This window comes from Pithys albifrons, chromosome 3, assembly GCF_047495875.1.
Source record: "Pithys albifrons albifrons isolate INPA30051 chromosome 3, PitAlb_v1, whole genome shotgun sequence".
Taxonomy (NCBI): Eukaryota; Metazoa; Chordata; class Aves; order Passeriformes; family Thamnophilidae; genus Pithys; species Pithys albifrons.
Window position 1 is genome coordinate 89,521,883 of NC_092460.1, and position 12,036 is coordinate 89,533,918.

Genomic DNA, 12,036 nt, shown 5'->3' on the forward strand with positions numbered 1-12,036 from the left:
TTTGCCTGTGACCCTGGTCCCATGATAAGGTCCCATGAGTCACACAGAGAGCAAACCAATGGAAAGTGTCCCTCCCTGGCATCTCTTAGAGCTGTTGCTCCACAGCTCCATTGCTGTGTTTGCCAGTGCTCCCTGCAAACAGAAACAGTGTGGATTGAACTCCCACTGTGTGGAAGTGGACAGGGCTTAATGGCAAAAAAGGACTTTTTGGGGAAGGGTACAAGGCTCTATAAGCTCTAAGACATTACAGATTGTCAGAAATTATTTTAGATTTTGCAGCATGATTTTGGAAACTAACTGTTGTCATCCCAGTCATTCTGGGTTTAGGGAGCAGGGGCATGTTTAATGAGTTATAGGTTACCATGAAGATCACATCTGATCAGAAAAGGAGGAGAAAATCAAACTGGTTATGGGGTGTTTCTAATTGCAGTCTTTGACAGATGAAAACAAAAGCAACTAAAAATGTTTGTTGGCTATTAAGAAGTAGTTCCACCCACAAAGGCAAAACATTGAGTGCCCAGATTCACAGATGTACAAACAAACACACACACACACCTGCAGTGCCTGTAATAGAGACTTGGGTTTCCTGACTCAACCCATCACGTTTCTAGACCCTGCCCTAGCGTATTATACACTTTAAAGACTATTCCCTGCAAGACCTCCTGGTTTTTTTAAACCTGTGACAAATCACTAGATTTCCTGTTAGGTGAGTTCAGTTTTAGTAGGCTTTACTTCACATGGTTTCTTTATGTTGTTTGCTTGACATACATATTTGTGTCTGTTTTCTAGGTTTAGCCTATGCTTTGCTGGCAGCTGTTCCCCCGGTATTTGGCCTATATTCTTCATTTTATCCCGTTTTTCTATATACTTTTTTTGGAACGTCCAAGCACATATCAATAGGTATACCTGTATGGATAAATGAAGTTAGTCTGTGTGTGTGTGTGTATGTGTCTTTAATAAAGTTGTAAAAAATAAAATTGGAGAAATAAAAAGTGTAGTTATTTTCCATAGATTCAAATTTAAGCCAGTAGGAAAAATGCACATGTGTTCAACGTAAGCAGTACTTTTTATTGCTAATTTATCCATTCCACTTGGGAAGGAACATAAGGGCATCTTTTACCAGATTAGATCTAGAAATGTGTGCCATGTACTCTTGAAGTATAAATTCATTGCTGCAGTCAACTGTATGTATGGCCAGGACAAATCTTTAATTTGCATAATAGAAACTGAGATGGGAAAAAAAAAGGGGTATATACTTATACCATCTAACTAGCCTTAATGGTGCTGAGTACTGGAGCAGATTTGGGGACTGAAAAATACATTCTATAGGTAGAAAATTCTGTTTTAGTTTAATTTCACGTATCTCTTAATAAGAACCACTCCTTAAAAAAAAACTTGCCAGGATTTTAACCAATTATTTTCCTCTCCCTCTTGTTTCAGGCACCTTTGCTGTGGTCAGTATGATGGTTGGTGGTGTTGCTGTGAGAGAAGTGCCTGATGAAATGATTTCTCTGGACTATAATTCTACTAATGTTACAGATTTCCTTGATGCTAGGGATACCCGGAGGGTGCAGGTAGCCGTGACTCTCGCCTTTCTTTCAGGAGTTATCCAGGTACGTGCTCACAGTTTGCTGTAAGGGCAAGTTCAGCTGCTGCTGCTGCTGCGCGTCAGGAGGGATCCCCTGTCAATAGTCTGGTGCTTCTGCACTGCACTGTGTGGAGCACAGGCTGCTTTATGGCAGCCACATAACAGGAATGGGGAGGGATACATTGGGGGCAGGTGTTTGGCACCTTAGCTGGACTGGGAAAAAATGGGACCCTCTGTTTTGTTTTTTCCTATCCCGTCAGGAAAACTTTCCCTGATGTTCTCTAATCTGTCCGTAAATGCCCATATGTTTTTCCATAAACAAGCACATATGTTTACCCATATCCCACATTACACCTGCCAGTGGTATGGAAGATTCAGTGCATTGATGGCTGTTTGCTGAACTGTGGCTTTAGAAAAGCCAAGTTCAGGTTTGCCTGGTCTGGCTTGGGCATTGAGGAAAGAGAGGTGTCCTGTGGCCTGTGTGCTGTATTCAGGCTGAAGTTCAGGCTGCAGTGGGAGTCACATGGTTAATAATTCTCTTCTTCATTAGTTGTGTTTAGGTTTCCTTCGATTTGGATTTGTGGCCATCTATCTAACGGAGCCTCTGGTGCGAGGATTTACTACTGCAGCTGCAGTTCATGTCTTTACCTCTCAACTGAAATATTTCCTCGGCATCAAGACTAGCAGATACAGTGGACCCCTCTCAGTTGTATATGTGAGTATCTACATTTACTAAACGTACAAATCCTGCTTTGTCTGGATCGAGTACTTAGGCCTTTTCCTGTTTTTGTTTTTTTTTATTATTTTGGCACTAAGTAGAATAATGCTTCAGTATTGAGAACTGGGTATGAGGTCTTCAAGTGCCATACCAATATATGAATATATGAATATCTGAAAGTGCAGCTCAAGTGTTACTGAGTAGATCAGCACAGTCTGAGATGGGCAGATTTTAGGATTCTGCTGAATACAGTTTTATAATATGAACAGATATTGTTCATTTAACCAAGTCTCTTGTACATTGGGAGAAAATGTGCTACTGAAATTCTTCACTGAAGACCAGACATATTTTGCAAAGCTAGAAAATGTTCTCAGAACCTTTCCACTCCTGAGTGGAAAAAAAAGGAAGATCTCAGATGTTTGTGAAAACCTAAGCCTTTGAGCACACTGATGGATCAGCAATAATGAAGCTTCAGGATTTTAACTGTGTGTAGGCTATAGAAAATACTTTGTGGTAATCTTTTTGTATATTTGTGCAGATGTAACAAACCTTTTGGAAACAAGTCTGCATTAATGATTAATTCCAAAATGTGCTGTTCAGTTCACTAGTCTGAGAACCAGACATACTAATTGCCGAACAAATAGGAGGGAAGGTGTACATCTGAGATGCATGATGCCAGGTCATCTTGAATGTATAATATCCTGACAGCTGCTGTAATTTTCCTTCTGCTTAAAGAAGGGTATGTTCAACTTCTTTCAAAGACCTCTCCAGAAGTTATTTATTTGTTTGCATGTTTGTTTGTTTTAATGCAGGAGAAGGAGTAGTAATTGGTATGGGGAATCATTTATCCTCTAGCAAGGAGTACCAGCAAGCTTTCTTTTCTAACACCCTTTTAATAGTGTTTTTAATTAAAATACATCTGGAATAATGGCCAGTTCAGCAGCGTTGCAGGGTCACTGCTATTTAATCATATTGTTATGGTAACCTCAGTGGTTGTATTGGCAGCTTTATAGTTTTGGAACAGTTTGTGCATCTCTAAGTAGATATGACTTGCCAAAGAATATTTTAAGGTATTAGAAGGATTTTGCATTTTTTGCTTTCAGGTAGCTGCCACTGTGGAATATGTGTGAATATACTGAGGATAAAAGACATGATTTAGTTTAGATTTTTTCCCTCCTTATAATTTTTTCTCCAATTTTTTCCCCCCCTTTGAGGAAGACTGATACTGTAAATGATTGCAAGTGCATCTCTCTCACTGGTCTGTGTTTTGTGGCAACAGTGGGGCTTTTGGTGAAGCACTGGTTCACTGTGGTTATAAAAGCAGAATAAAACCACAGCTGAAAAGCAGTGTGTAATTTGTTCATTTGTAGCAAATCTCCATGAATATTATATATCCTTAGGAGTAATTATGATGCTTCTGTTGTGTTGCAGAGCATAGCTGCTGTGCTTTCAAATATAACAACAACCAATATTGCTGCACTGATTGTTGGATTAACGTGCATTGTTCTGTTGCTGATTGGCAAGGAAATCAATCTCCGCTTTAAGAAGAAGCTCCCAGTTCCTATTCCTATGGAGATCATTGTGGTAAGCCAGTTGTGAAATTCTATGGCTAAATTATATGGCTTTTCTAAAGCTGTGGAAACTCTCTTATTTTCTGTTGTATCTTACTGAGGTTGAGAGAACTTCCATTCAATGTAATTCGTTTGAGCCTTGATCCACTTGAGGGTTTAGATACTGTTAAAATTAAGGACTTGTGTGCAATATGGTAGGTAAAAAGTCCCAAAGAAGAATTGAAAAGCAGTTTAAACACCCACAGTCCCCTGTGGCAGTGGGTAGGTATATGTTTGTTGTAAAACCCTCTCTGTCCAGGAGTTTGGGCACCTGAACGATTCTCTGCAGGACAGACAGGCCTCGGAGTGGCATTTCCCTCTTGGAGTCCAAGAGCTCAGAACCCCCTCTGGAAGGAAGGTGCTTACAGATGGCTGGTCAGAGATTCTGCAGGACTTGCTCACTTTTTGAAATACAGTAGTAGAAAGAAGAGAAGGAACCAGCAGGACTTCCTACTTAGCCTTCCTTTCCTTGTTTCTGAGACTGGTAACTGACTGCAGCACTGATTCTGTTTCGAGCAACTGTTCCAAAATACATGGATAAAACAGACTATCATAATACACAGAGCCTACATCTCAGACAACCTTTCACCTTTAAAAAGGAGGGGATTTAAAAATGAGTTGTTGGATAATGAGAGCTCTCAAACAACCTGTACAAAATGGAGTCAAGAAAGGGAATAACTGAAAGGATGAGCACAATCTAGATAGAAGGAACAAAGAAAAGGGATGCTGGTGAAACAATAGGGAGGTGGTGTAGTCATGTCTTGTTTGATAGTAAGGCAGCAGCAAAGCGATGTTACACCTGTTGTTTCTCTGCTGTTGCATCAGTTCTCTGTACAGATAGCAGGCTCTGCACATGAAAATGAAGCAGTGCACACAGGCATGAATGTCCTTGCATTTAATTTTTCCAGTTCACTCATTTGCCTGAGCTTGGCTTAGACAAAGGGAATTTGGATTGTTCAGATCATACCATAGAGTGTTCCATTTAACTGTTTCCAAAAAAAACTTTATAAAATCAGGATGAGTTGGACACGATGGAGGGAAAATCGTGATGATTCTTTCTTTTTATCTGCATTTTTAGTCCCTAATTCTTAGAAAATTGATTGACAAATAAATATAATCCCTTGTGTGTATTACTCATAATCAGCTAACCTTTATATTTCTTCAGGTGGGTTTATCTCTTTTTGGACAATGTTTACATGTGTTTGTGGATTTTTAGGTCATTATTGGCACAGGAGTTTCAGCTGGAATGAATCTGAATAAGTCATACAAAGTCGATATTGTTGGGAACATTCCTCAAGGGTAGGGATGACACATTCTTATCGAAACTATACCTTTTCTGTATTGCATGTCGTTTTTATTATATTAATTTGTAAATATTTATTTCATCTCCAAGGTTACGTGCCCCAGCAGTTCCCGAGTTTCAGCTCATCCCAGCAGTATTTGTGGATGCAGTAGCAATAGCAATAGTTGGATTTTCAATGGCTGTATCAATGGCCAAGATCTTTGCCCTTAAACATGGTTACACCATCAATGGGAATCAGGTAAAAGCAGTGAGATTGCTTTGTGGAAAATTCTCAGTGCTACCTTTGTGATGTAGTTAAAGTAGACTGGGATACTGGTAAAAATGAGGAATTTTTTAATAATGGAATCAGTTACGTTTTCTGAAAGCCTACACATTCAAAGGCCAGAAATTATTTTAAGTTCTTTTTCTGGCTGTGTTTAAATAACTAGTGTCACTTTTAGCTTTGTTTTGGGAAATTTGCTTCTGTTGGACTTGAACATATGCATGAATATTTGCTGGGACAGACATTACTTGACCTCACTGTCCTGATGGGCAGATACATTTTATCTGCTTTCTGTAACAGAGCAAAGCATAGAGTTCCCATGTGATAATTACAGTGCCTTATGTTTAGGGGTTAGAAATTCCAACTGTTTTATAGTTCTTTTTATTCCCACCCATTGCAAATGGCAAATTGTCACTTTCTGGGGCATCAATTGGCCCTATCTGTTACTTAGCATTCTGATCATGGTTTGAGTGACAAGGACTGTGTTTAGGGACTCCCTAAATCTAAAGTGATATGTCATCCTTACCTACTCTGTCCTTCCTGTGCAATTTAGAATCAATATTGCAATTGGATTATTGGTCGATATCATTGTTGTATCAAGGGAGACAGAGTTCCTAAGCTCTAACACATTTCCTAGAGCACACGTCTGACACAGCACAGATCAGCTCTTCCCGCTTCTCAGAATGACTGTCTTCCTCTAAGAGTAAATGGAGTTTGAATTACTTTTACATGCAGTTTTACATCTGGTCAGATGGATCTCATCCTTCGTGTCCTTGTTCTCTGTTACCCAAAGAGAGGACAAATCTGTAGCTGCATGAATGGAAAGTAATTGTCACTGACCTGAGTTAAGCATCCTGATCTTTTCCTCAGGAGGAGCCGGATGCTGCTCCACCTGGGTGCTAAACTGTAGAACTCCTTGTCACAGTATGCAGTGCATGCCAAGTGTTTAAATCAAAAAAGGATTGTACAAATGTGTGACTCAAATCTGTCACAAATAGCAAGATGCAGAGTAATCTGGGGAGGCTTCATTGCAAGCAAATAATTTCTTAGGTATCAGAAACACAGGACTGAGGTAGATGGAGCTCTGATCTCACTCATGGCAGCAGCTCTCATGTGGGATCTTCCTGATGAAGCAGTGGACACACATTGGTTTTTTCACATACAGCAATGGATTACCATCCATGGAAACATAGGCAAGGCTGCTCTTGGTTTTAAACACATAATTTAGCATGAAAAGCAAAGAGAGTTTGCATGAGAAACCATTTTCTGTGTATATTCAGGGTTAAAATTCCAATTCTCCTCAAGCAGAAGAAGTCCTTAAAACAAGCAATGCTCTCATTCGTTTTATTTTTTGATCTGATTCATTCCTGTAACATTTAGGGATGGGAAATATCTCCAGCATTTCATCAGAGACTTCATTTAACAGATGATTTAACATGCATCATCCTGTGCATGTGTGAGAACCACAAGCATAAGCTACAATTAGATTGCTTGTTCTCTACAATGAAGTTGCTAGAAAGCACTGTAAATGAGATGTGGTTGTTGATACATATGGATAGCTCCAGCTTTGTACAGCTGCTACATGTAACTGCCTTTGGGGTTTTTTTCTCTGTTTAACACAGGAACTTATTGCCTTGGGAATATGCAACTCTGTGGGGTCATTTTTCCAAACCTTTTCAGTCACTTGCTCAATGTCTCGGAGTCTTGTTCAGGAAAGCACCGGTGGAAGAACTCAGGTATGTAAACCCAAATTTTGAACCAAACAAAGTTTGTTTTTTGGAGCTCCAGAACTAAAGTCTGAAGCTTAATTAGGTAGGCACATTTCTCTGCCTGGGCCAGAATAAGTAACTGGAGTTTCCCATGTTTCCAGTCCAGACTGGGCCAAGATAAAAAGCTGCACAACAGCCAAAATCGATGAGCTGAGTGAGAGAATCAAAACTCACTTGAACAACCAGCCTTGTTGAAAGCACAAGGGTTATCTCATCAGTAATTGCCCGTGGGGATACTTATAAATAATTTCTGGCTTCTTTTGCTCAGATTGCAGGTGCTCTCTCTTCAGTTATGGTTCTGTTGGTAATTGTGGCTATTGGATACCTCTTTGAACCACTTCCACAGGTAAGGGAGCTTTGCATGTTGGCATTGCATTGTCAGTCAAGAGGCCCATGAGCATTGCTTAAACTAGAGGTTGTGGGAGGGTTGGTAAGCAGCACAGATCCAGAAGCCTTTAAATTTTGTATATAAAAATTTTGTATATATAAATTTCTGTAAGTTAGCCTAGAAATAAATAATATTTTGAAACATTCGGTGTGCTTTTTGTTGTTGTTTTTTGTATTTGGTATCCTGGATTCTCTCTTTAGAATCTAAAATGACACCTCCAAGCAATTGCCCTTTAGAATTGCCTTGGTTGGAAAAGACCATTAAGATCATTGAGTCCAACAGGTAACCCAGAACTGACAAGTCCACCACTGAATCGTGTCCCCAAGTGCCACACCTACATCTCTTTTAAATACCTCCAGGGATGGTGGCTCAAACACGTCCTAGGTAGCCTGTTTCCAAGGATTGACACCCCCCTTCCATGAAGAAATTTTTCTAATATCCAATCTAAACCTCCCTTGGCGCAACTTGAGGCAATTTCCTCTCATCCTGTCACTTTTTACTTTGGAAGAGTCCAACAGCCACCTGGCTACAACCTCCCTTCAGAGAGCAATAAAGTCATTCCTGAGCCTCCTTTTCTCCAGGCTAAACACCCTCAGCTGTTCCTCATTAAACTTGTGTTCCAGACCCTTCCCCAGCTCCATTGCCCTTCTCTGGACATGCTCCAGCACCTCAGTGTCTTTCTTGCAGGGAGGGACTCAAAACTCAGCACAGGGTTTGAGGTGCAGTCGAGTACAGGGGGATGGTCACTGCCCTGGTCCTGCTGGCCACATCTGGTTACAGCATAGGAATTCTGGGTTGAGGTTAAAAAAATTAAAGTAATAGCTTGGCTAGTAGAGGATTAGGGCTAGGCTATGGCTCAGCATAATCAGTTGGCTTTGTTGCAGTTGTTCTTATTTTTATAAAAATATATTTATGTGAATAAATATTTGACTGGTTAAATTTTTTTTGTTTGTGGTGATGTGCAAAGGATGATACACAATTCCTGTTTCTTTCTGTACAAGTTGGACCTTGGGTTACTCCTGCATGAGTGTTACAGGCATTGTGTCAGTATATTGTAGAGAAACGTGAAATTGAGATTACAGTCTACTGCTTCAGGCACTACAAGCACTATAAGTGTAGCAGCGTGGAGCACAGGAATATGTGGTTTCTCTTGCTAGGAAAGAGTAAATCAAACTGTACTGAAATGCTTTGCTATTTCTGCAGCTGCAATAAAAGCATATGTCCACTGAACTACTTGAGAATTTGTGGGGTTTTAAATACAACATGTGTTCAGTGGACTTGTATCAGTTGTACCAAGCATAGAAGCACAGTTATTTGTGATACTGTGAAGTTCTTATTTGTCATGGGGTTTATTTTGCTTCTGCAAATTGTATTTGTGTATTGTTCTTAGACAGTGCTGGCAGCAATTGTCATGGTGAACCTGAAAGGAATGTTTAAGCAGTTTGGAGATATCATGCACTTCTGGAGAACCAGTAAGATTGAGCTGGTGAGTAATGCACAGCTCAGTGCCTATATTAAATTTGATGCTACTCTCGAAACAGGGAGGAAACTTATCAAGGAGTTACAAATTGGTGTTGCATTGCAAATGATGTTAAGACATGGAGCTGTAAGTAAACCTGTGAGAGTGATCTGTTGCAGACAAGAATATTTTTGTTGTTCAACAAACTTGTAACTGAGGTCAGAAGTAGTTTGGTTGCAGTAAAAGCAAAGCTCTGGCAGTGTTGCTATAGGAACTGCACTGAAGGCTGTGGGAATGTCTGAGAAGAATCTGAAAAACAGTAACAAAGAAAACTACTTGAGGCTATTTGCCATCTTTTAAGACAAACCTAAAACCTGGCTGGAGTGGGCCAGAACTAAGAGGATATTGGAGGGAACATTTTGGTGGCATTTTTCTCCTGGACTGAGGGAACTAAGTGAGACACTGCCTGTGGGCCTTGAATATTTTTTTTTATCCTAAGATATTTGGAGTCTAATGGTAGCACAGGATTCCTTGGAGAACAGGAGTTAAGTCATTAGTGTGACAGTTTGTCAGCTGTTACATTAGAGCACCTTGAACCTTTATGCCCTTCTGAAAGGTTGAAGAAATTCCAGTCTGCTCTGATGATGGATTACACTATAGCCTGTTCCTGAACAGAAGTGATACATGGGTTTTGAGGCTGGATTGTGCTATTGTTTTTGTTGTTGAGAGGAAAGGATGCATAATAATTCAGACCTTTTCTTTGTTTTAGGCCATCTGGGTGGTAGCTTTTGTGGCTTCTCTTTTCCTGGGACTAGACTATGGTTTGCTTACTGCAGTAACGTTTGCAATGATAACCGTTATTTACAGAACACAAAGGTCAGATTTCTTCTTTATCAAAATTAGTGTATGCTGATCTTCTGTGTGGTTTTGTTTGTTTAAGGGGTGCAAATAAACAGAAGTCCATTCCACCCTCTTTAACTGTATGCTGTGTAGAATTTGCTTCCTAATATAGGTCATGCCCTTTGGCTCTGATCCAGATTTCACATTTTCTTTTTCTGAGAACAAAACTTCTAGAGGGCATGAACTTGCACTCTTAATGATAAACAGAATATTTTAGATTTCTTATACTGGTTAATCTTCTTGTTTATTTTTTTAATGCTTTAGAGTTTAGAACTTTAAATCTGCTTGCCACCAGTTTCAGTACATGATTACGTTTTGTGTGCACTAATTGGCATGGACAAGCAGAAGTTGTTTCTGGTTATCACTGCATGAATGCTTAGGTGTTTTATAAGGAAGTTCTAACTCGTAAAAAACTCTGCCTGTTCTAGTTTGTCAAATCATGTTTCCCCACTGAAAGTGGCAAAGCTTTTACTGTGAAGCTTTCCAGGTCTACAGTGAAATGATTTCTTGCATGCATGGATAGGACTGTCATGTGAGGCTTTGGGGTCTGGGACATCTAGGCGGAAATTGTAACAGTCTTGGTTTTGGTCTGCATTGGAATGAAAGCAAATTCTGAGATTTTCACTCTGTATAAATAAGAGTATTTTTCTGCCATCTCTATACGGTTTTGTTCTTGCAAACAGAACAGTAATATGCTTTGCAGTCACACTGCTTGTGAGTGGGGAATATTCATCTGCTCAGGCATCGTGGCCCTCTGACATCACAGTATGTTTTCTGCCAGTGTGAGTTTCTGTATTTGCAAGATAGTCAATGGAGTTGCACCAATTTGTGCTGCAGAGAATTTGCTCTGTACCTTTGCATGCTTTGGCCCTTGCTTTTCAGAAAATGACAACATTACAGTGCTAAGTTTATAAATTAGTTTTGCACTGACAGGAGCAAACTTTCTTTTCATTGTGTTCCACCATAGACTGATGACTGCATTTGAACATGTTTAGAGAGTCCTGTACTAGACAGGCACTGCAGAATGACCATTTAAAATAAGTTTCAATCTGTATCAAACACTCACTTTTCCTCTCTAGGGTTGATAATACTGAAACATTTTTCTCCATTTCTCTCTAGTCCTCAATACAGAATCCTTGGTCAGATTCCTGACACTGACATCTACTGTGATGTGGAAGAGTACGAAGAGGTAGGAGCATGTTCTTCTGCATTGAGCAGTTTCATGTGGTGGAGCAAAGACAGCTGTGGCAATTTGCTGCTTAGCCCTACCACAGTGCACATACAGTGCTGCCTGCCAAGCATTCCCCTGTGTTGAAGGGAAAGAAGATAAAACTTGATTTTAGTGGTAAAAGGTATTTTGTTCAAAATGTGAGCAATTTGTGCTGGATGTGCATTTGAAAAGGAAGTGATGAAAAGTAACTTTATGCTAGTTCCATCAAACCAGCTTTTTCAAAAAGGTAAGGCTTTCAGGAATACCACTGCTAGGCCTGCTGTGTGCACAGGTGCATACCACCACCTTCTCTGATTGTGTGGCAGTACTGCATGGAATCCATGGAAACCAGGACCCAAACTTGCATGTTCTTCAGAATTGCACAAACTGTCCAAAACAGCACTACCCTGCCTCCACCCATCCCCTGCTCATTAAATGTACATGATTGATGGCACAATTGCTTACCATGCACTTAGCTTCTTATAAAAGTCATTTTACAACCAAAAGTCGGTGAAAGCATTACATTTTGTCAGTGTAATGGATATAAACATGTTCTCTTCATTCACAAACAACAGCTATAATTTTCTGCGCTCACTCCATGCTCTCAGAGATGCTGCTATGAAGGCTGCGCCCTCTTTACTGAGCAACCAGTCTGTGAAAACCTGTGTGAAGAGATGATGAAAACATTCTCTCACCAGCAGTTCTGCTTTAAATATGATGCAGAACAGAAGTATATTGGGCATGTTTATAGCTGTATGCAAAGGAGAGGAGACTCTGCTTCTGTTGCACTGGATGCACTTAGCATTTCCTCCCTCTGAGGCTGGCAGCA

The 12,036-nt window shown here is 40.0% G+C and overlaps 1 protein-coding gene across 6 annotated transcripts in view; it reads left to right on the forward strand.

The window, feature by feature from the left end:
- The window catches only part of SLC26A5 (solute carrier family 26 member 5), a 34,714-nt gene that overhangs the window by 17,347 nt on the left and 5,331 nt on the right, over nucleotides 1-12,036 (forward strand). For all 6 annotated transcript variants that reach the window (XM_071552671.1, XM_071552674.1, XM_071552676.1 and 3 more), the window contains 11 exons: nucleotides 790-900; nucleotides 1,441-1,613; nucleotides 2,139-2,303; nucleotides 3,738-3,890; nucleotides 5,133-5,215; nucleotides 5,310-5,457; nucleotides 7,104-7,217; nucleotides 7,519-7,596; nucleotides 9,029-9,124; nucleotides 9,867-9,973; nucleotides 11,117-11,186. In XM_071552671.1, the coding sequence (XP_071408772.1) occupies nucleotides 790-900; nucleotides 1,441-1,613; nucleotides 2,139-2,303; nucleotides 3,738-3,890; nucleotides 5,133-5,215; nucleotides 5,310-5,457; nucleotides 7,104-7,217; nucleotides 7,519-7,596; nucleotides 9,029-9,124; nucleotides 9,867-9,973; nucleotides 11,117-11,186 (1,298 nt within the window). The remainder of the gene's footprint in view (nucleotides 1-789; nucleotides 901-1,440; nucleotides 1,614-2,138; nucleotides 2,304-3,737; nucleotides 3,891-5,132; nucleotides 5,216-5,309; nucleotides 5,458-7,103; nucleotides 7,218-7,518; nucleotides 7,597-9,028; nucleotides 9,125-9,866; nucleotides 9,974-11,116; nucleotides 11,187-12,036) is intronic.